Source organism: Brachionichthys hirsutus, chromosome 19, assembly GCF_040956055.1.
Source record: "Brachionichthys hirsutus isolate HB-005 chromosome 19, CSIRO-AGI_Bhir_v1, whole genome shotgun sequence".
Classification (NCBI taxonomy): domain Eukaryota; kingdom Metazoa; phylum Chordata; class Actinopteri; order Lophiiformes; family Brachionichthyidae; genus Brachionichthys; species Brachionichthys hirsutus.
Window position 1 is genome coordinate 3,638,272 of NC_090915.1, and position 20,634 is coordinate 3,658,905.

Below are 20,634 nucleotides of genomic sequence, written 5' to 3' on the forward strand. Positions count from 1 at the left end.
CTGCAGCGATTATAAAGAGGAAGTCATTTCATTTACAGTAATTTTAAATATTTATTGAATATCATTTAAAATAAATATCAGTCAAATATAGTTCTGCCATATCATTAAATTAAATGTCTTGGCTGTGATTATTATGACTTTGTTATTGGCCTGTTAATAGTGTTAGAGCAGCATTTTACCATTGGCCAGTTCATACCAGTGGTCCCGGTCTAGGGGCCGGGCCCCTCTGAAGGGTCATGAGAGTCACTCATGTGATCAATCACAAAATGACAACATTTATTTCAGGTAAATTAACCCTTAACTTACTCTTGATTAACTTGTTTGAACTTCTCGCACCCATTGATTCAGTTTTGCCATAAATACAATTCACAAACCCTCCAGTGGGATTTGGTCTCATCCCGGCTGCCTGGAAGAATCCTAACCGGATGCCGGAACCACCCAAGCCGACTCCTTTCCCCGTGAAGACGCGTTGACTCAGAGCTCCCTTTATTCTTCTCTAAGCTCTTCAAAGTCCTAATAAAAAATGTCCACTTCAACGCGGTGGAGGCGTGCCTGTATGTGTGTGATCCTGGGAGCTACGGTGGCCTGGTAGGAATCTATATATTCTGTCTGTGCGGAGCCTACTTAATTTCATCTCATCACTGTGTGAAATGATAATAAAGTGCTATTCTATTCTATATAACCCCATATTTTGTGTCTAGCTTTATAGAATGTTCATATAGCACCAAATCTGTGTGCATAACAACTCTAAATGTGTCCAACCTGTATAATTCTGTCTAATAATTGACCTTTAGTTAGATGCTAAACTGCCTTTCGTTATCTTGTACATGTGAAGTAACAATAAAGTTGAACCTAAACTAACCTAGTCAGGAGCCCAGTATTTGTGGAGTTGCAGTGCGTCCCTTTTAAGCCTTTTTTTTTTTTTGTAGTGCACTTTGCAGCAATGGTGGCATCACCATTTTGCCTTCCACTGATGAGATGAGAGTAGACGGATTCGGTTAAAGAGAGAGAGAGACGGGGGTGTGGAGGGAGGTTCTTACTAGAGCGTGCATCGAGGAGGCTGGCAGTGAGGAGGAGAGTACCGGAGAGGATGCTGGATGCAAAGACGGAGCTGCTGCCAGAGTTAACGTTTCTGTGTGAGTGAAGTGGCTGAAGAAGGGAAGACATCCGTTTGAAAGCTACAGGTGAGACATTTGTCCATTCATTGATACCAGTGTGAAGGACGACGATAACATTCAAGGGTTTTGTTTTTTAGTTTCAACTTTTCTATTTCGGGTGAGTTTTAAAATGACATAAATATCTGAGAAACAAAGAAGCGGTTAAGTTGCAGTGAATTGTCTAAACAATGATGCTTATATTAAAAAAAAGGAACCGCTATTTTACCAAAGACAATAATAATCCATTAAATATTTAATCATAAAATCTATTTGACATGATTTTTGAACACACAAAATGTGAACTATTGTGGCTATTCATGAATTGTTCACGCACATTTGATGTTTGAGGTTTTTTTTTTAATGAGATATTAGGATTTTAAACTTGGACAAAGATTTATGTTGTAAATCTATCTTAGACAAAACAAAGATGAACCTTGAACGCCGGAACAAAAATAAACTTTATGCAGGGGAAATGCCTGTAGAGCGTGGAGGGGCAGAACGCACATCTGCACGCACATCTGCCCCTCCTGACGTAAGAAGGGGAGTGATTTCTTCCAGACCATAATAGTGTAGAAAAAGCGCCTACGACACCCGAAGATGTCCCGACAGAAGGACGAGCCTGTGTCGTCTCGTTTGTCTTCATCGAGCTCACTTTGACTTACTCCACGTTCAAATATTCTGGTCATAGAGGATGTGAGCTGTGATTGCTCGTGAGCACATGTGCAAACTGCGACATCTCAACAGATATCACTTGACTGAATCAAATTTTAGTTTATAAAAAGAAATTCCAGTCAATGACGACATCTTCCTCTTGCAGGACGCGCGTTGGCCTCGTCTCTCCTCATTATTCTACCTCTGTTTTGACCCTTGTGACTGACTTCCTCATTGACAGTCAGACAATGTGCCAACCGGCTCCTCCGGTCCAAAAACACACAAGCAGACCGCCGGCAGAAAGCGAGGGAGACAGCTGGAGGTTTGCAGTTTGTTTTGCTCAGTTTAGTGGCTTTAGCTTGAGTGTTGCCCCTGGTGCATTCACACACACACACACACACACACACACACCATATGGGCGTTTGCTGTTGCCATACAGATCACTCCTGTCATGCTCAGGATGCAAATAACCACAAGCTGCTAACTGTAACCGCGCTTACATCGGTTTGTCTTTTTTTTTTAAATATCTTTCTGCCTTTGGTTAAAGAAACGGAGGGAATGAGAAAGAATTGGGATAAATGGATTTCAGATCCCGCAGATGCTTCATGGGGATTTTGTACTCTTGTTTTAGCTTATAGCATGCTAATATCTACTTCTCAATCTGGGGCCCATGACCCACCTTCTTCCTGGACATTTTGCTAGCCTAAAATGGCTCAGGGTAGAAGACAGCGTTAAACAACTAAAAATGGGATTGGCATTTAAAATAGTCAATGCAGCTCTGCCCTCAGTCCCCTCAATCTGTGCTCGGATGAACCCAGGAGTCATCAGAAAGGCGTTTTGTGTGCGCCTATGCAAGGGTTAATGATTCCCACAGAGTCATCAGGCGGGGGGGATAAAGTAGGTGGGGATGCTTCTTTGCAGAACTAAGCTTCATAAGCTGCTTCCTCACTGGGCTGACAAGCCTGGGGCCGTGGAGTAGGGGGTGAGGAGGCACAGTGGACGGATGGATGGATGGATGGATGGATGGTTGTGGCAGGAGCAGCTGTGGGGTCAGTGCAAGGAAAGGAGTGAGGAAGTTTGGCTGTAGGATTACGACTCACTTGGGTTGCAGAAATGCTCCAGTCTAATTCAGATAGGAGCGTTTGGGATTGTTCTGTGTACCGTAAATAACCGGGATGTTCCTGCTGTAGAGGATGAGGTTGTCTGAACCTGGAGATGACGAACCTCGTTTGTAAATCCTAAGACTGATCCAGTATCCTCAAGCAACATTTTATTCTGTCCCGGAAATCCTGCCTTCTAGGGTTTAATGGGACGATCATCCTGGAGTCTGAGCCAGCCTTTCTCTGCATGCTTGGATGTGGCACTTTAAATCAGATAGAATCATTGAGATGCTGTTTGTTGGGTTCTTTCAGGTCACAGATGATTGTTGTATGAAGTTACGCCCCGAGATGTTTTATTATAGCGTTTAAAGAGGAACAGCCGCTTCATCACAGCCCGTTTTCACTGCTCGTCTTTTTGTTGATGTGAAGGAGTGTCTTCTACTAAAGTAAACACAATTGTGTTCTGCTTCTAAAACATAAAAGCCGGTAAGAAGGGCGGCGGCGGCGGCGGGGGGGGGGGCTCTAGACTTCACAGAAAACACAGAAGAATGACGCAAACTGTCAGAGTTTTCCTCCCTGCAGCACATACACAATGTGTGTTTGCTGTGAGCTGTCATGAATAAGTGTGTGTGTGTGTGTGCGCGTGCGTGCATGTGTGTGTGTGTGTGTGTGTGTGTGTGTGGCCCTGCAGCTCTTTATCGGCCCACATAGTCTCATGGAGTTAAAGCGCCTGGGTTTCTTTGACGTCACGTCAACACGTAATGGACTTCTCTGGGCTACTCTCCGAGGGCGACAGGTCCTGCGTGAGCGCGACAGTCAACAACGAGGGAGAACCACACCCCCCACTCAAGGTCAGCTGGGATGGACCGCTTGGGATGATCTGAACCATTGTGACGCGCTACATATTTTCACTTTAGATGTCATGATGGAAATCAGGATTATAATCTCACTTCACCCCGGGGATCTGAGCATCTCTGATGTCATAAGGATGCATCAACTGGTTACCATGGAGAATCTCATCCTACTTGGTTCATGCGTGGACCACCCCGTCTCCCTGGAGGCCGTTCCACCCCATCGGTCAACTGGAGCTATGGAGCAGATTTAAATCACGCCAGGCCTCACGTGGTGACACGTCCTTGACGTGGCCTTTTCAAATGATGCTCGCGGGAAACCACATCACCCCCCCCCCCCCACACACACACACACATCATGAATGCAGTTCTGATGTGTCCTTTTCAAATCCAGTAGTGTCAGAGAAATGGGGCCAAAGCCACACACGTTGTCAAAGGATGCTTAGAACTACAGAACCTCATCAGACGGTTGATGGGGGGGAGGAAGGGGGGAGGGAGGGAGTTTAACAGTAGGGACAGATGAGATAAGACCCTTGTTGACTGTTCAGCCTTACTTTAAATAATTCTGTGGTTTATCAGTGACGTATTTGAACAGACTCTACTAGAAAACAGACAGTATTGCATGTTTGTCTCTCTAAAATCCTCTTATAGGAGGTTGCTGTATGTTTTTTAGTGCATTTTGTCCTTTTGGTGGAAATAACGAGCCGAGGAAGGATCTAAAGTTTGGTGGATTTTTCCAAACTTTATTTAAACTTTCTTGTTTAACCCCCCCTCCTCCTATCATCCAGTGGTAAAGATCAATGAGCTGCTTGCTCCGTGAGATGGATGGAACACCCCTTCAGCGTTTCAGTCTCAGCTCTCCTGTCCATCGCGTTGGTCTGAGATAAATCCTGGATTAGTGCATTCGATGCCTCCAATCATGTAATCTCATTAACCTATTTATTGTCACCAACAGAAATAAAAGCGCTCCAGAACTGAACGAATGGAATCTTCCACACTGGTGGTCCATATTTATGCACGGCTCTGTCAGATCAGTGCAGCGCTGCAGACTCTGTTAGAGGCTGCGCTGTGATACGAGGATAATATTGATAGGCTGTCATGTGTAAGCAGTTGTGTCCACTTCAGTGGATGACATTGAGAATCAGATATGAGCGTCATGTCCTGCCGCAGAGCTCCATTGATCTGCTGTAAATCAGCGGTGCTCAATAGTCAATTCATGCTGCATGTGGCAGGACAGGACTGTTTGACAGGACTTCTGGATGACATATAAACTGCTTCATGGATTACCATGAAATAAGGTGGAGGAGTCATTATTGTCCCAAAGATGGAACTGGTGAATTTTGGGATACGGCTGGAAAAAGGGAGGAACTGTAACTTTTTTTTTGTTTTCTCGACTCCACCGATAAATAAGTATTGAATGAACTGTCATAAAATTTTGGTTCAGACATCCATAATAAGCATATTTTTGCGTCATCATTGTTATCATATTAGCATTTTGACTGTAGAGTTCTGTTTAAACACATTATTCTGCCTGTAAGACACGGCTGCAGGAGATTTCATCATCTGTTCGGTTGCTTTAACACGTCTGACATGAGCTAATTTGATTAGCCATGATTTCTTTCAGCTCTAGCACACCTACTGCTCTACCAGCGCTGCTGGCTGTGTTAAATTCCCCAACGTCTGCCGGTCATGTCCGGCTGCACAGACGCCGCGATCGTGCACAGCTGCTCTACAACCGGGGCGCTAATTGAGACTGACTGCTGACGATGGCAAACAAAGCTGTTCGCTGTAACGCGCCACTGAGGTTCGGCCTGCATTGTGCACGCCTGAAGAACCGCTCACTGCAGGGAAATGCACTCATTATCGCTCGACAAAAACATTAAGAGGGAAAGCATGACCTAAACTTCTCGCCTCTAGTCCAACCAGGCTGCTGGAACAGTTGGCACTAATGAATGCATTTTCCTTTCTGTAGTAAGAACATTCTATTCTCTATTTCGAGCATCCATTTGTAATGGACGGACGAGCTCGCCAACCTGATCTGCTAAAGTCATTGCTTCACTCTTAACTTGCCTAACGGAGGTACGAGCTGTGTCCAACGCTAAATCTTCGTCTTTCTTCGTCTTTTTCCTCGCTGTTCCCCGTGCGTGCAAAATGTCAGGCGTCACTACCTATCGCCAGCGGACAAAGTGATGCCTTTGAGTGTGATGGAGTGTTTGGACGGAGAAAGAAAGGTGGGGTCAGTCGGGAAAGGAAACATTCAGAAATGGCCGATAATTCCAGCTTGTGAGTCACAACTCGGCAGATTCCACGTAAACACACACGCTCCTGCAGACGAGAAGAATAAAGACGCAGAAGGAGCCATAAGACTCGTTTTTGTTTCTTTTGTGTACCAAAATAGAAACTGCTGTTCATCCGATGGGTGGCACGGTTGGCGTAATGGTTCAATTCCCATCTGTGGGGAGTGTGTATGTTCTCCTCGTGTCTGCTTGGGGTTTCTCCGGGTTCTCCCACCTCCAAAAATACATTTTATCTTAACTTTTATTTATTGTAAAAATAACGTGATTATTTATCACACTGTAATGCTGGTAATTAAAGTACACATCAGAAATAATTTTTCCGATGTACTGTATGTTCTCGGGCCACCCGGGGCTTAAACGCCTGGATACGGCCGTGTAAACTAAGTTATGGGGCTGTATGAAGTTATCTGCCAGTCAGGTTTGGGCCCCAGGCCTGTAGTTTGAGCTGCATGAATAAATGCACGACATACTCTGTCAGGTGATCACTTTTTCGCAGCTCAGAAATGTATTTTTAAGTTATCACGTAACCCCCTCGCATGCTCTGCAGTCCAAAATCTTTCCAGCTGCGCTCTTGTCTTTAAAGTTTAGTGTCTCGACCTCCTTACCGATGCATATTCTCGACTTACTGGCCTTTTGTTTGAGTTGCGCTTTTAATTTTGCATGCCACTTACGCTTTGTGCGTCTCCTTTGTGTGTGATTGTGCACGTTTTGCGGTCAGGATTAGGTGGACGATGAATGGGTCTGGATTCCCTCCAGGAGAGGAGCTCACGGATGAGGAGAAGGAGGTCATCAACAGCGTCCTGGCTCGCGCAGCCATGATGGAAACCATGGAGCAGGAGCGGATCGGGTGAGAAGGGAAACTCTGGTGTCTCGAACTGAGAATGGCATCAGTCAACCTCACGCAGATGCTCGCTGATCTGGAGGATATTCAGTGTAAAAACTGTGCCAACTTTATGTCTGTGCTCACATTTATTCCCATGAGTTCCCAGGCGTCTTTCCAGTCGGCTGGATAACATCAAGAAGACAGCGTGTGGCGATGGACACTCGCATTGCCTGTTGTGTGGGTCGTCTTTTGGACCGCAGGGGGTCACAGCAGTCCTCTGTGTGCAGTGCAAAAAGGTCTGTGGACGTCGCTGCACCCTGTGGAAGCTCATTACAGCCAGCTAATATCTCACAAAATGAGTTAATCCCTCAAAACAATGAGATATGTTCTCAAAATAATGACTGGGGATATCAAAGTGAAATAAAATGCAATCTTTATTTTTGCTGCATTAAGAAATCATTTTGAAATAGTGTGTATTTTGAGATAATGAATTATTGTTTTGAGCTATAGATCATTATTCAAACCGTTTTGAGACACTCATTCCTTAATCTGAGAATGCTTCTCATTATCTCATTTATTTTGAAATAATAAGTTACTATTTTGGAATATTACTAAATTATTTTGGTGCAAAAGGTCATTAGTTTTGTTAGTATACAGTCATTATTTTGAGATGCTTATTCCTCATTCTGAGGATTTTTCTCTATCTGAATTATTCTGAAATATTAATTTGTTATTATCTTTTAGTCTTCTGATATACTAAATCTGTAGTTTGCGAGTTCAGGGGTTATTACAAGATACAAACCTGTTATTTAAGATTACTTTACTTTAGTTAGAGATACTAATTAGTTATTTTGAGATTGTTTTATTATTATGAGAAGGTTTTTCATTGTTTTGAGATATTAAATCAATATTATTGAGAAATATTGTCATTATTTTGAAATCTCTGTCATTACAATGACTTACAGGATTTCTATTTCTTCATATTGTTGCTAAATGGGTTCCACAGTATCGGAAAACAAACACAGTCATTCCCAGAGGATAGGACACAAACAGGATTGCTAAGTTTCCTACGATGATAAAAACACAGTGGGCCATATGCTAACTCGCTTTGACATACGCTGCGTGTTTCCCGGTCTTAATCTTGACATGCTGCTGCTTGTTGATCTCAGTAAATGAGTAGGAGGTCCATGCTCTCTGAACTGTAAAATTATGTGTGCTCTAGTCTGTGCACCTGTCATCAAGGACTAAATCTGTGCATGATTCTGCATCTGCGCATCTTATGCATGCATTTGCATCTTTATCAGCACATTTGCAGCAAATGTGGGATTCGGAGCAACAGCAGGATGTGTCCGGCGTGGCTGTGCAGGATCTGCAATGAAGATCAAGAGGTGAGGAGGAGGAGGAGGAGGAGGAGGAGGAGGAGGACAATGCCATTATGTCATCCTTTTGGAGAGAAAATGAGCTTTTCTCCAAATATCAATCATTTATATGCTATTAGACTCTCATAAATTGCATTTCACTGTCCAGCAACCTGGAAAATTACCTTCCATAGATACTCACTAAAATATTCCAAATGAGTAAAAGGTAAGTGATTTCACTTACTGAGTTCAGAATAATTAATGTAACATTGTGATTACTATAAACCACAGAAATAGTCATGATGATGATGGTGAAGGATTGACGCAGTGATCAGATATGGATGGCTTTGATTTAATTTAAAGGGCCTTGCATCTTTCAAGCTATTTACCACAAAACAATCACAAACACACAAAGGAAGATGGACCACATTCACTATTTTATTTTCAGCAGACAGAATGACTAACATGCAGTTCCTTGTTTAGCCACCAGGGGCTTCTCACTTGTGTGCATCTGTGCTTGCAGACCTGAGATCAGTTGGTTGTTGTGTTGAATCGTCTCACCTCTGAGCATTGACAGAAGCTGCGTCCCTGCAGGTCCAGAAGCGTTCAGGGGCCTGGTTCTCCAAGGGACGGAACCAGGAGGGTCTGCCGTCCCCCCTCCCTCTGTCCAGACCTCGACAGTCCAGCATAGAGAACGATTGGGCTGCCGGGGGCCTCAGTGGATCGCAGGAACCTGCTGCACATCTTCAGCAGCATGGTAGCTACACAAAGAAGTAAAAACGGTTCTGAATCTGAAATCGGACGCATCAGTGACTTTTATAAACATTCCACAAGTTGATTTATGGGACGTCTTGAGATCAATAAAGGTTTTGATCATATTAATTGGAACTATACCAGGTGATTGAATAGTTCATAATGTTTTAAAAATGAAGTACCGGTATGTGCACATATAAAAAGCATTTGCTCTTTTTATCTGGATGGAATCATATAAAAATTGCTTCACTTAAATATTTAATAACAGCAGAAACACTTTGATTTTCTTTGTCGCGACATTAAAATCTATATTCAGTGTGCCGTTATCTTAACTCCAGTTAGGGGGCACAGTTTTGATTCGTAGCAGTCGTATCAGTATTCATTGTACAGCCACACACTGTAAAGACAAACTGCTCATCCCAAATGGCAAATTATTCATGTCTCATTAGGACACGATCGGCGACGCACTTGCCTGCAGGACACGAGTGTCTGATGGCGTTACAGGACGGATGGCACCAAACTCAGAATGTCACCCTGACTCCAAACTGGCTGCTGCATTTTGTGCTTTAACCTGAACATTAAGGAAGCAAACAGGAAACCCTCTCAGTCAGGAGGCTTCAGTTTGACATTTTCACTGATATAATGTGTGATATAATGCCAGGATGTTTCCTTAACTTATCTTTCTTTAATTCATTTTACCTTTTTAATCAAACTTGTGGAGCAGGATGGATTCTATTGTGTTATGGAGACGGGATTAGGACCTTTTTGGCCTCGGTAAAGCGCTACACTAGTTAGCTGTGCCTGTTGTAACAGGGACGTTCTTGTGTGTCCCCAGAGCCGCAGCAGCAGCAGCAGCGGTCCTGCCCGTCACAACGATGGGAGCAGACAGCAAGAACAGCTGACAGCTATAATGACACCGAGTCGTCTCCAGCGGCGGTAATGAAGACTGAGACACAAGCGTTAGCCTCCAAACCACCTCGAGCAAACGCACAGCAGGCCGCCTCCGCCTCAGGTGATGTCACGCTTGCTCCTTCTAAGAATAATCCCAAACCCAGAGGGCGGCTTTCAAAAGATTTCACGTCAACATTTATGCTTCGGATGTTAAATTAGCTGCTAATTTTTTTTTTTGCATCGTCGTGTCTCCAGCTCTGGCTGCAAATGTGGAAAACAAAAGCTCAGAGAGAGATGAGACGGCGCCTCGTCCACCTGTGCAGGAGGAAAGACAACCTGTCACCTGTAGCGCACGTGTACCTGCGACCAGAAATATTCCACCTGGTAACCCGGTGGTCAACAGCCCCCCACCGCATCGGACAGAGGAGGAGGACGACTACGACTCGGATGACGCCAGTAAGACGGTTTTCTCCTCTCGTTTGTAGAAGGAGGCGACATCTGTGAAAGGAGTTAGCATGAGAGTAGCAAATCAGTGTTTATCCAAGTTCATCCAATAGGAGTCAAGCAATGGAAAGCAGACGTCTGATGTGTTTCTGTGTCTTTATTATTGCAGCCACTTTGGGATCTCTGGAGTTTAGTCTCCTTTACGAGCAGCAAAGCCACGCCCTTCACTGCTGCATTGTTAAAGCCAAGGTAAGAGATAAGAGGAGACCAGATGAGACGCGACGGGAATAAACGAGACGAGATGGGACGGAAGAGTCGAGGCAAAGTGAGATAGGACAGGACAAGGAAAGGCGAGGCGAGACGATATGAGACAGTCCAGATGAGGTAATGGGAGGCGGGCAGATGAGAAATAGACCAGACAGTTTAGCATTTGAAAACGGGAATGAGATGAAACAAAATGAGGCAGGATTAATCATGCAACAAACACGAAGAAGAGCTGTTTTTAGGGACGCTTTCATCTCATCCTGATCCCGACCAATCACGAACCCTTTATGTTTATGTCTTTTAAGGGTTTAAAGCCAATGGACTCAAATGGACTTGCTGACCCGTATGTTAAGCTGCACCTCCTACCAGGAGCCAGTAAGGTACAATGATGTCAATTAGATGATGATTTAGAAAACAACATCCATGAATCTGTTTGGTTTTCTCCACCCGTCAGACTTCAGGGACGAACTTGTCCGTCCAAACGCCGATCTCATTAGCAAACCGTTTGCTGACTTAACCTTCTGAAAGAGGACACTTTTGCACCGGATCTTTTTCTGACCGCATTAATTCAACCCTTATTTACGCTCCCCTTCATCTCCATCAACGCCTGAGAAATATATCTGTCTCGTTCTGGAGGGTTGAGGCTGAGGCGAACACAAACAAGCAGTTTGATGCATTGAAGGAGCATCTGTTCATCATAACGTCAACATGACATGTCTTTGTCATCGTCTCTCGCGCTTACTCCTCCTCCTCAGTCGAACAAGCTTCGCACCAAAACCCTGAAGAACACCCTGAACCCGGCGTGGAACGAGACGCTGGTCTATCATGGAATCACCGATGAAGAAATGGCGCGCAAAACTCTCCGGTAAGAACGGGCTAGCGTAGCTCCCACCGAGGGCCGTATCAGTCACGGGAAGGTCAAAGGTCAGGAAGGTCAAAGGTCTGTGTCCGTTGTCTGCCGACAGGCTGTCGGTGAGCGACGAGGACAAGTTTGGACATAATGAATTCATAGGAGAGACGCGAGTGGCTCTGAAGAAGCTCAAGTTCGACCAGAAGAAGAACTTCAGTGTTTGTTTAGAGCGAGTGATCCCGGTAAAACCACACGGACATTTCTGATGTGCCAAAAGTTAGCATTTTGTTATATAAAAACGTAAGAGTTATAAGGCATTCATTAATGCGCATTAGGCTTGATGCATGAAGGCTACGATTTCCAGTCTTTAGCTATGCTAAGCTAACTGGCTGCAGGCTGTATGATAAGGATTATCCTTGGATTTGTCTTTTCACAGGTGAAGAAGGCTGTTGGAGGACAATCTCGTGGCATGGCTCTCTATGAGGAGGATGTAAGACCCTCGGAAAGACATTTTAAATGGCGCATTTTGGTGATGATTCAGAAGAGATGCTGGATTATGGGTCACTTTGAAATTATTGATAACGTTGCAGTAAAGGGAGCTTCCAAATTTGTTCCTTAATATCTCGGTTTATTATTGACCGATGTTTATGGAATTTGGCACAATGATGCAGGGTGGGAAAAACTGCTGGATGGATCTTGAGGAAAGAAACTGTACATCTATTTACATCATGTGGACGGTGTAAATCCAATTCGGAGGGGAATGAGCTGCTTGGTGGAGGTCTGCGCTCTCTGCGTGCTTTTCTATTAATGTACTGTAACAATGTAAGTTAACGCTATTATAAAATGTGTACATTAAGATCATGTTGTACATAAAGACAGTCCTCCACTCGTAGATATTAGAATAATCACTATATAATCTGCTCACGAGGAACAGAGTAGTAGGATTACTGTAATGGAGTACTTCATTACTGCGTGCAGCTGAATGAAGCTGAGCACTCGGATGAGAGGGGGCGCATCCTCGTGTCACTGACGTACGACAGTCAGCAGAGCCGTCTGATCGTGGGCGTGGTCCGCTGTGCTCACCTGGCCGCCATGGACTCCAACGGATACTCCGACCCCTTCGTCAAAATGTACGTGCTCCGACCCTCCTCTTCCTCATCTGGAATGGATTTCGTGAAGCTTCGTTGCATTGTAGTCGATTCTCCTGTGCCGCAGATGTCTGAAGCCAGACATGGGGAAGAAAGCGAAGAACAAAACACAGATCAAAAAGAAGACCCTCAATCCAGAGTTTAACGAGGTCGGTGTCCTCCCGCCCTTCTGAACTGTAGCATCCCTCTGCTTGTCCGCGTGATTTCGTCATCATCTCGTTTCGCTGCGTTTCAGGAGTTCGGTTATGACGTAAAACACGGCGAGCTGGCCAAGAAAACCCTCAACATCTCAGTCTGGGACTACGATATGGGAAAATTCAACGATTTCATTGGTAAGAGTTGTAAATGTTTCACAGCTATCTTAGATTTCTTGTAATCCGGTCAGTCGTCTTCTTGGTATCTTCACTATTTTTTTGTGATACTGCTCTGATGAGCTGAGGTGTTATTTGAATTTATCCCTACAAACTGATCTAAAAATGACCGTACATTAACGCTCCAGCTACGGATCTATTTTCTTCTTCTTAACATCTAGGAGATGGGTCTTAACTGCTTAAATACTTAAATCTGAATTTGTGAATTAAATGAAATGTGACTATTCTATCATCCACGTGTAGAATTATACATCACTCAACTCACATTGTGTCCTGTCATTGGGTTTATTGTAAAATGAAAGCAGCTGCAGATGTTCAACCTTTAGTCTGCTGACAAATAAAATCGACTTCTATCAGAGTAAATAGAGTGAAATGCCAAGTTGTGTCAGGTTAACATTTGAAAGAGAAAGTCATTCATATGAAAGAAAACTCCTCCTCAGTCCTCCATTTCATCATGACGTCACCCGCAACTAACCAATCAGGATAAGTCAGGTGTTGAAGCGGCGATGACAGAATGCAAGTCGGTTAAAGAGGCAAATCAAACCTCAAATTTATCCCCAGATGAAACACCTCTGGATGGAGCAAAAGACACCGAAAGCCAAGTGGGACTGACGCTTGTGATAGAACGTTAGCTGTAAAGCACAGGATTAACGCTTCACTTTCCCCGTCTGCCTGCAGGAGGATGCCAGTTAGGCATCCAGGCTAAAGGCGAGTGTCTGAAGCACTGGTACGAATGCCTGAAGAACAAGGACGAGAAGATCGAGCGCTGGCATGTTCTGCTGAACGACAACACCCTCCAGTTTGATGATTAGTGTCTTTCCCTGGTCTGTGTGTTGTTCTCCCTGTGGATCCGCTCCTCTTTGGTGGACTGCTGTTATCCTCTTGTTCTAGTTTGACCCAGTGCTACGTCCTTTTGGGGCCGCGAACACCAGCGCTGACCCCGGGGCTCTTTTCCTATCACACTCTGAATAAACCTCCTCTGACATGCTGTATTGATTGAAAGAGCAGCTCACATTTTTATGGAGCCGATTAAACCCTGTAATCATCATCAAGGTGGATGAATTGAGGAAATTCCCAGCTTTCTGTCTATGACCGCTTGTCTCCATGTCGATCCATGCTGGTATGAGATCATCCGTGTTGGTGTTTACTTGCATTAGTGTAATCATCGCTGTGCACTATGCATATATTCCATATAGGAAAAGGGACCCAATGTGAACAAACCCCCCCTTTTTTTTGTTGTTGCCGTGAGATGCATTTTCTTTCCGATCCAGATGACGCGTCGCCGTCTTCGTTCCTTCCAGCGTGACCTCGCTCCGTTTCTTCTGCAGGAATCCAAATGCCCAAAAATGCTTCTGCATGACATTATTATGAACGACACATATTAATGCTTCCCTCCAGAGATGGATTTGATCGATGTGTGTGAGATGCCCGGCCATCGGATCTGCTCTAGTGATTCATCGTTTTTGTGTTTATATTGATGCATGTCTGAACTCATATTGTAGCACACACACACACACACGCACACGTGGCGGACAATAAATAAAGATATCGTGACACTTCCTGCTTTGTGACATGGCAGAAAACTTTGTTTCAATCAGGCGAGGTTTGAGCCAATCAGCCGGCGAGGAACACACAGCTGAGAATTTAGTGAACTTTGGTTTCTTCTGATAATACGGTCCATATGGGTAAAGGTTTATGGACTTGGTTCACTCTGAAAAGCGAGCTGATTCCACCGCACGTTAAACGGCAGAACAGAATGGCACTGAGCAACATGCAAGTTATGCGAGTTTCTTTAACTAAAGCAAATACACACATTTTACTGAAGCTGAAATCAACAATCCGGATCCGATCCTGAAAGAATTTTCTGGTGGTAAGATAGAAACTGTGTCATATTCCGTAAACATTAGTCAACAATCAACCGAGATATTGAAGAACACATTTTGAAGCTCCATTTCCAGCAATATTAATGAAAAATTCAAGGAAATCCACAATCCAGGAATCTCTTCTGGGTCGTCTTCCAAAAGTTGATCATCTGCTCCCGGTAACATTCCCAACATTTTCTGAAAATTTCAACAAGATCGGTCCAGAAAGTTTTTAAGTTATTTTGCTAACATGCAGACAGAGAGACAAATAAACGCAGGCAAAAACACAACAGGTGTAATAAAGACGTTCCGACTCCTTAATACCCGACGTCCAGATTCCAGGAACAGGTTGCCGGGACGCAGAGAGGTCACATGATGGGGGGGGGGGGGGGGGGGGGGGGGGTGTCAACCTATCAGGGGACTGCTGGCTTCAGGTTTGTGCTGTGAGTGACAAAAAAAAACAAAAAAACTATTGAAACAAAAATAGTCTTTCTAACCACGTGCAGAGAGTTTGGTCACATTTTACATACTGATAAACTAGTTTGTGGGGAGTCCGTGTGCTAATCGATATTTAAACGCAACTGATAGGTCACGTGACTCTGATTTCGTTGTGTTTATTTTGGATCCGGCGCGCCTCCTCCCCTTGTCATTTAAAAATGACCAGAATTGCGTCAGTCTGTTAATCTGCCGCGAGTGCGGCGCGGATTCGTTTTCAGGCCAGCTGTCTCTTTACTTCTCTTTACGCAAGCAGCTGTTCCGACGCGCCGCCATGACGCGCGTCTCTCCGCTTCTCTTCACTCTCTTTTTATCACTCCTGACACGGTGGGCTGCAGAAGCCTCCATCCTCTGCGCGTGGAAGAAGGTTTTACGCACGGAAGAAGTGCACTACATGTTTCTCCAGACCTCCCCGGCCCCACGGCTCTACCACGGCTCCCGGTCCGGGCGGCGCGCTCCGCTCGGCTGCGCGTGGAGCGACGACGCGTCGCTGATCCAGAACTATCTCTCTCTATGCCGGGAGCGCGCCGACGAGTTTTCTGATACTCCAGATGAAAATTCCGATTCCGTGTTTGAGGATGAGGATCTGTGCGTCTCTGTGAAGTCTCCATATTTCGCGGGGGACGCGGAGCGCACGGGAAAGAGGTCGGTGAGGAGCGTGGGTGTTTCACCGCGGGAGGATCCACGAGATGAAGTTGAGAGGTCGGAGGTCAGCAGCCTTCAGCGTGTGAAGCGTTTCATTATGCCGGGGACTCTGTGGTGCGGTTCTGGAGACAAGGCGCCATCAAATGAAGATTTAGGTAGGTTGGTTCTATATTTTATGTGCATTAACTTTAAGAGAAAAACATTTCCCAATGCAGGCTGATGGGTGAATGGAAACAACACAAATATGTATACTTATTTTTTCTTATTTGATTCGTGATATGGAATGTCACACAAGTGGGAAGAGGTAGTCAGTAAAGTAAATCCTGTTCAGGGGTGAATCCAGACCAAAAACAGAGGCATGGATGTTATCAGGTGGAAAATTGAATTCTTCAGATACTCATTCTTTCAACCTTTCTCATCCAACCCGCCATTTTCTTCCTGTTATCCGGGGTCAGTCTGAGGGGGCAACATGCTTAGTAGGGTATTCCAGATGTCCCTGTCCTTGGTAATGCTCTCCAGCTCTTCCCAAGGCATTCCCAGGTCAGATATATAATCCGTCCAGCCCCCCCCCCCCCCCCCCCAGGGTCTCCAACCTGATTTCAATGGCTGACCCACAAGGAAATTCCTTCTGATTGCCAGGGGTGATGGATCACATACTGTCTATCTTAGTTAATAATTTTATTTACATGTTCTTGACCTATACTATTATAAAGTTCAACACAAGAAATAAATGTAAAGTGTTTTTTTAACAGATCACAACAGCAGAACATAAACAAATGCAATATAAAGCTTCTATACTTTGTGCTTGAAGCTCTTAAAAACTCACTTTACCTCCAAAAGTAAACAAAACACGCCCCAAAAAAACCCCCAACTTGATTTGAACCAAAGAGAAACTATCTGACTATTAGTCCTGGAAATCAGGGGATACCACATTTCCCATGATGCAACTCTGTAATCCTGTAACCTGTTGCAGGGGTTTTCACGGACACAGACAGCTGTTGCCGTGAACACGACCACTGCAAGCACACCATCTTGTCCTTTCGCTCAGACTTCGGGGTCTTCAACAGCAACATCTTCACCATGTCTCACTGCGAATGTGACAGCAGGTGGGGAATCAGAGCTTCAGCCGCCCCACTCGGTAAATAACGGCAGGGTGTTTGAGCTGACTTGTTGCGTTCAACAGGTTCTACAAATGTCTAAAGGAGGCCAACGACAGCATCTCTGACATGGTGGGATACACCTTCTTCAACCTGCTGAAGGTGCACTGCTTTGAGTTCGCCCACCGAGACAAGTGTGTACAGAGGAACTGGTTCGGGATGTACGTGGAACTGTCATTTATTTCAGAACACTACACTGCGGGAAGGTTTTTAGCACGAAAAGAAATAAACAAGCAGCTTATTTAAAAAACTTTTTTTTTTTGCCAGAGTAGAATCTACTTTAGTCTTTCAGGGTTTTGGTTTATCTCTGAGATTCATCCATCCATTGTTGGATTATTAGCTATTCTAGCATGCCGGTCAGTTCTTTGATCTATTTCTCATCAAAAAGTGACTAAAAGTATTTCCAAAAATGGCAATTCAATGATTTCAACCTGTTTTGATTTACAGGTGTAAAGAGATTAAACCGGTTCTATATGCTAAGGTCCATCCACCAACGGCGTACGAGTCTTCCACTCCAACACGTGCCAACAGTACCGGCTGCATCACCAACAGTACCATTCCCACAGAGGACTGCGGGTCACACCCGGGGGGCCTCGCCATCGCTGCTGCAGCGTCCACAGTCCCTACGCCTTTAACCCACTACTCTCCCTCCACGCTCACTGGTTCCAGCATGGCCGTCTCCACAGCTTCAAACACCCCAGAGGGAAGTCCAGGTCCAGTATCTGAGGACAGAGCTCATCAGCAGAGCACGGCATCGTCCAGAAACCAGACTCTGGTCGACGCTGATGTCGCAGGTCATTCGCGTTTCTACAGCTTATCCGCTCACGTTTCTGCTGAACATGTAACATAACGCTTCTCTCCTCAGCAGAGATGAAGCTGTCGTGTGATGCGTTCAAGGACCTGGATCAGTGCAGGAACAAGATCCTCCCCCTGCACACCAGATACGGCCTGAACAACCCGGATGCCACGACGCTGTACCACTGCAACTGTACCAGCAGGTAAATAAGCGAGCCTGCAATCCAAACTAGATTGCATAAATTTGCTTATTTCACACAATCAATCAATATATTTTTCCCCCTTATTCATTTAAAATGATTATTAAGGAGTCGGAATAAAAGCGACACTAAAAACACAAACACTTTTCTCTATTTTACACCTCCTTTCAATCTCATAATCGTAATCGCACTCATTCACCTGCAGGGTCTGAGGGTCCAGAATCTCTTGGGTAATAAACTCCCTAAGAATGTCAGATTTTTTCCCCCATCAATCTCTCGTTAATATTCCCTGACAAAATTAAATCACAATGTTTTAAAAAAAGATTTTTCCAAACCATTGAAGTAGGCCACAAGCGCCGTGTGTCCAGACTGTTACACAAGAGTCCGTTCCCAGAACCTGCCCACATGCCAGCGTTACGGCCTTGGACGTTATTGTAATGTCATGTTTGCACACTGTCTCGCCATCCGGCTTTCCTTTCGCTCCATCTGCCGTGTTTGGTTTGGTGTTTTTGGCACGTTTGTCGGCCTCTGACGTTTTTTTTTGTCTTTTTGTTTTTTGTCTGTCACACCAGATTATTCCAGACGCTGGCTCGACAAAGACAACTGACCATTGTGCAGTCTGTAATGCTGGGACACTTGTCTTCGACCTGCTTCCTGCCTCAGGACTGCACGACGGGCAAAATGTAAGAACAAAAAACACAGACGCAGCGTTCAGATTCATAAAGATTCATCAGGATTTATCTGCTTTTTTTTAGGCATTTTGTAGGAAAGAATCACTCGTATCATTTGTACTAATGGAAAAATAGTCATTAAGTATAATCCCCATATTCAAATTATACTTACTGTATGTTAAAATTGGTAGTAAAAGTACTCATTGGTAGTAAAATGCCTGTGACTGATACTTAGGAATGGATCTTCTGGATCCTCTCATGCACCGTTGCAGAGCAGAACTAAAAAAAATCAGTTATTACCGACTCATTCTACTACTACGGCACATTTGGCTTGTCCCGTCAGTGGTCGCCACAGCAACCCAACCTTCTCCACTTCACCCTGTCCTTTGCATCGTCCCCCCCCCCCCCCCCCCCCCAACACCAGCCACTCTCGTGTCCCTCCCTCACCCTTCATCCTCGCTCTCACTCTCCTATTCAGCCTGTTAACTATATAGCTCTAAAATAAATGTAACACAATGATATTTGCGGACTACTAATGCTCCGGTGCTTAAATAAAAGCTCGACTACATGCACTCAACTGTTCTTCATGTTCAACAGCTGTGCAGCCATTCTGGTAGGAGCAAAGCTTCCTCAGATCAACCACGGCAGCAGCAGCGGAGACGTGGAGGTGCAGCGCCATCTACAGGCGGTCAGCCTGGAGGTCAGGACAGACCAGAGGACACGCCGGACGGTCAGGCTTCGCAAAGTGTGTCTCAGGATGGTCCGAGCAAAATTCAGCAGGACGTCCCGTCAATCTGGGAGACGGCGAGAGCTCGTCTGACTGAACTTTGTGCTGGGTTAAAGTGATTCATATTAAATACAGAGGACAAAGGACATCAATAACAATCAATCAATAAGGAACTTTGGAATTGTAAAATGCAATGCAAAATTATTTAAGTCTCTTTCCTTCCTTCAAAATCAGTTTTGACCTCCACAAACCTTTTACTCGTCAATATTTTACTTCATGATGTCACTTTTCATCACATTTCCTCCGTCAAACTAAAATAATGGGATTAAGACGATGGTTTTAGTAGATTTATTTATGAATCAGGGAATGAATGACGTTACGCATCACAAAAGCACTTGTTTCTAAAACTACAAATGATTCCTTGTTCTAGTTTTCTAAATGTCGTTTTCATTTTACGTATTTTATTGATGTATTTATTGTTTTTTTTGCTTGTTTGTGGTAACATAATAAAAGTTCAAAATAACACAATGATCAGCTGTGATCACTTTGACGCCACCGTTGCGTAAAAGCTCAGCTGGAACGAGTCTCCGGCAGGTAACTCAACTCCGCGCTGACGTCATGAGAGGTAATTAAAGCCTTGCTGAAAGGCTGCGGCCGCGGAGCCGACCGGATCCCCGCCTCTCGCCGGACTCGGATTCCGCTACGGGTGGAGAAGCTCGGCTGCGGGAACATGGCGCACGGACTCCGCTTGGATTTTCACCAGGAAGAACGTTGGATGACTTTACGCGCGGGCTCGTCCGCTTTAATCGACAGGTAAACGCAGCAGCGGGCCGTGGACAGGCCGTGCGCGTGTGTTTCTGCGTGGATGAAAGTTTGGACAAGCCGTGCGCGTGTGTTTCTGCGTGGATGAAAGTTTGGAGCTGCCGGATTTAGCAGAGCGCAAGATGGAAAAGCACAGAACCAGGAAGGAAAAGGTAAGGCTTTACTGGGAGCTGCAGGAGGCTGACAAAAAACAACACAAACAAATAGAAGAGTGGCAGAAGTACTCGGACTACTGCAGTAATGGTAGCAACATTGCAGAGTAGAAATACTCAAAAGTTTTCTTTTCTGTAAAAAAAAAAAAA

The 20,634-nt window shown here is 44.8% G+C and overlaps 3 protein-coding genes across 3 annotated transcripts in view; all 3 read left to right on the forward strand.

Annotated features, from left to right (window-relative positions):
• Positions 1-6,787: 6,787 nt before the first annotated feature.
• On the forward strand, positions 6,788-13,770 carry rph3aa (rabphilin 3A homolog (mouse), a). Its single transcript, XM_068753364.1, has 15 exons — positions 6,788-6,903; positions 7,046-7,175; positions 8,184-8,267; positions 8,832-8,994; positions 9,826-10,002; positions 10,137-10,337; positions 10,495-10,574; positions 10,895-10,969; positions 11,345-11,454; positions 11,555-11,681; positions 11,876-11,929; positions 12,418-12,569; positions 12,655-12,736; positions 12,823-12,919; positions 13,637-13,770. The coding sequence occupies exons 1-15, from the start codon at positions 6,788-6,790 to the stop codon at positions 13,768-13,770; spliced, it is 1,782 nt and encodes a 593-aa protein (XP_068609465.1).
• Positions 13,771-15,589: 1,819 nt separating this feature from the next.
• pla2g3 (phospholipase A2 group III) lies at positions 15,590-19,947 on the forward strand. Its single transcript, XM_068753305.1, has 7 exons — positions 15,590-16,115; positions 16,934-17,066; positions 17,144-17,278; positions 17,565-17,911; positions 17,983-18,115; positions 18,685-18,795; positions 19,381-19,947. The coding sequence occupies exons 1-7, from the start codon at positions 15,590-15,592 to the stop codon at positions 19,601-19,603; spliced, it is 1,608 nt and encodes a 535-aa protein (XP_068609406.1). The 3' UTR covers positions 19,604-19,947.
• A 507-nt stretch (positions 19,948-20,454) lies between these two features.
• Positions 20,455-20,634, forward strand: part of ttc28 (tetratricopeptide repeat domain 28) — a 45,309-nt gene continuing 45,129 nt past the window's right edge. Inside the window, exon 1 of the mRNA XM_068753363.1 lies at positions 20,455-20,484. Within this exon, the coding sequence (XP_068609464.1) occupies positions 20,455-20,484 (30 nt within the window). The remainder of the gene's footprint in view (positions 20,485-20,634) is intronic.

Excerpts from the sequence above, each read along its gene's own strand:
- rph3aa (XM_068753364.1), top strand. The coding sequence starts at position 6,788 with ATGAATGGGTCTGGATTCCCTCCAGGAGAGGAGCTCACGGATGAGGAG. Across the intron at positions 8,995-9,825 it reads TGCACATCTTCAGCAGCATG|AGCCGCAGCAGCAGCAGCAG; the intron begins GTAGCTACACAA and ends GTGTGTCCCCAG. Across the intron at positions 10,575-10,894 it reads GCTGCATTGTTAAAGCCAAG|GGTTTAAAGCCAATGGACTC; the intron begins GTAAGAGATAAG and ends ATGTCTTTTAAG.
- pla2g3 (XM_068753305.1), top strand. The coding sequence starts at position 15,590 with ATGACGCGCGTCTCTCCGCTTCTCTTCACTCTCTTTTTATCACTCCTG. Across the intron at positions 17,912-17,982 it reads GGTCGACGCTGATGTCGCAG|CAGAGATGAAGCTGTCGTGT; the intron begins GTCATTCGCGTT and ends TTCTCTCCTCAG. Across the intron at positions 18,796-19,380 it reads GACTGCACGACGGGCAAAAT|CTGTGCAGCCATTCTGGTAG; the intron begins GTAAGAACAAAA and ends CATGTTCAACAG.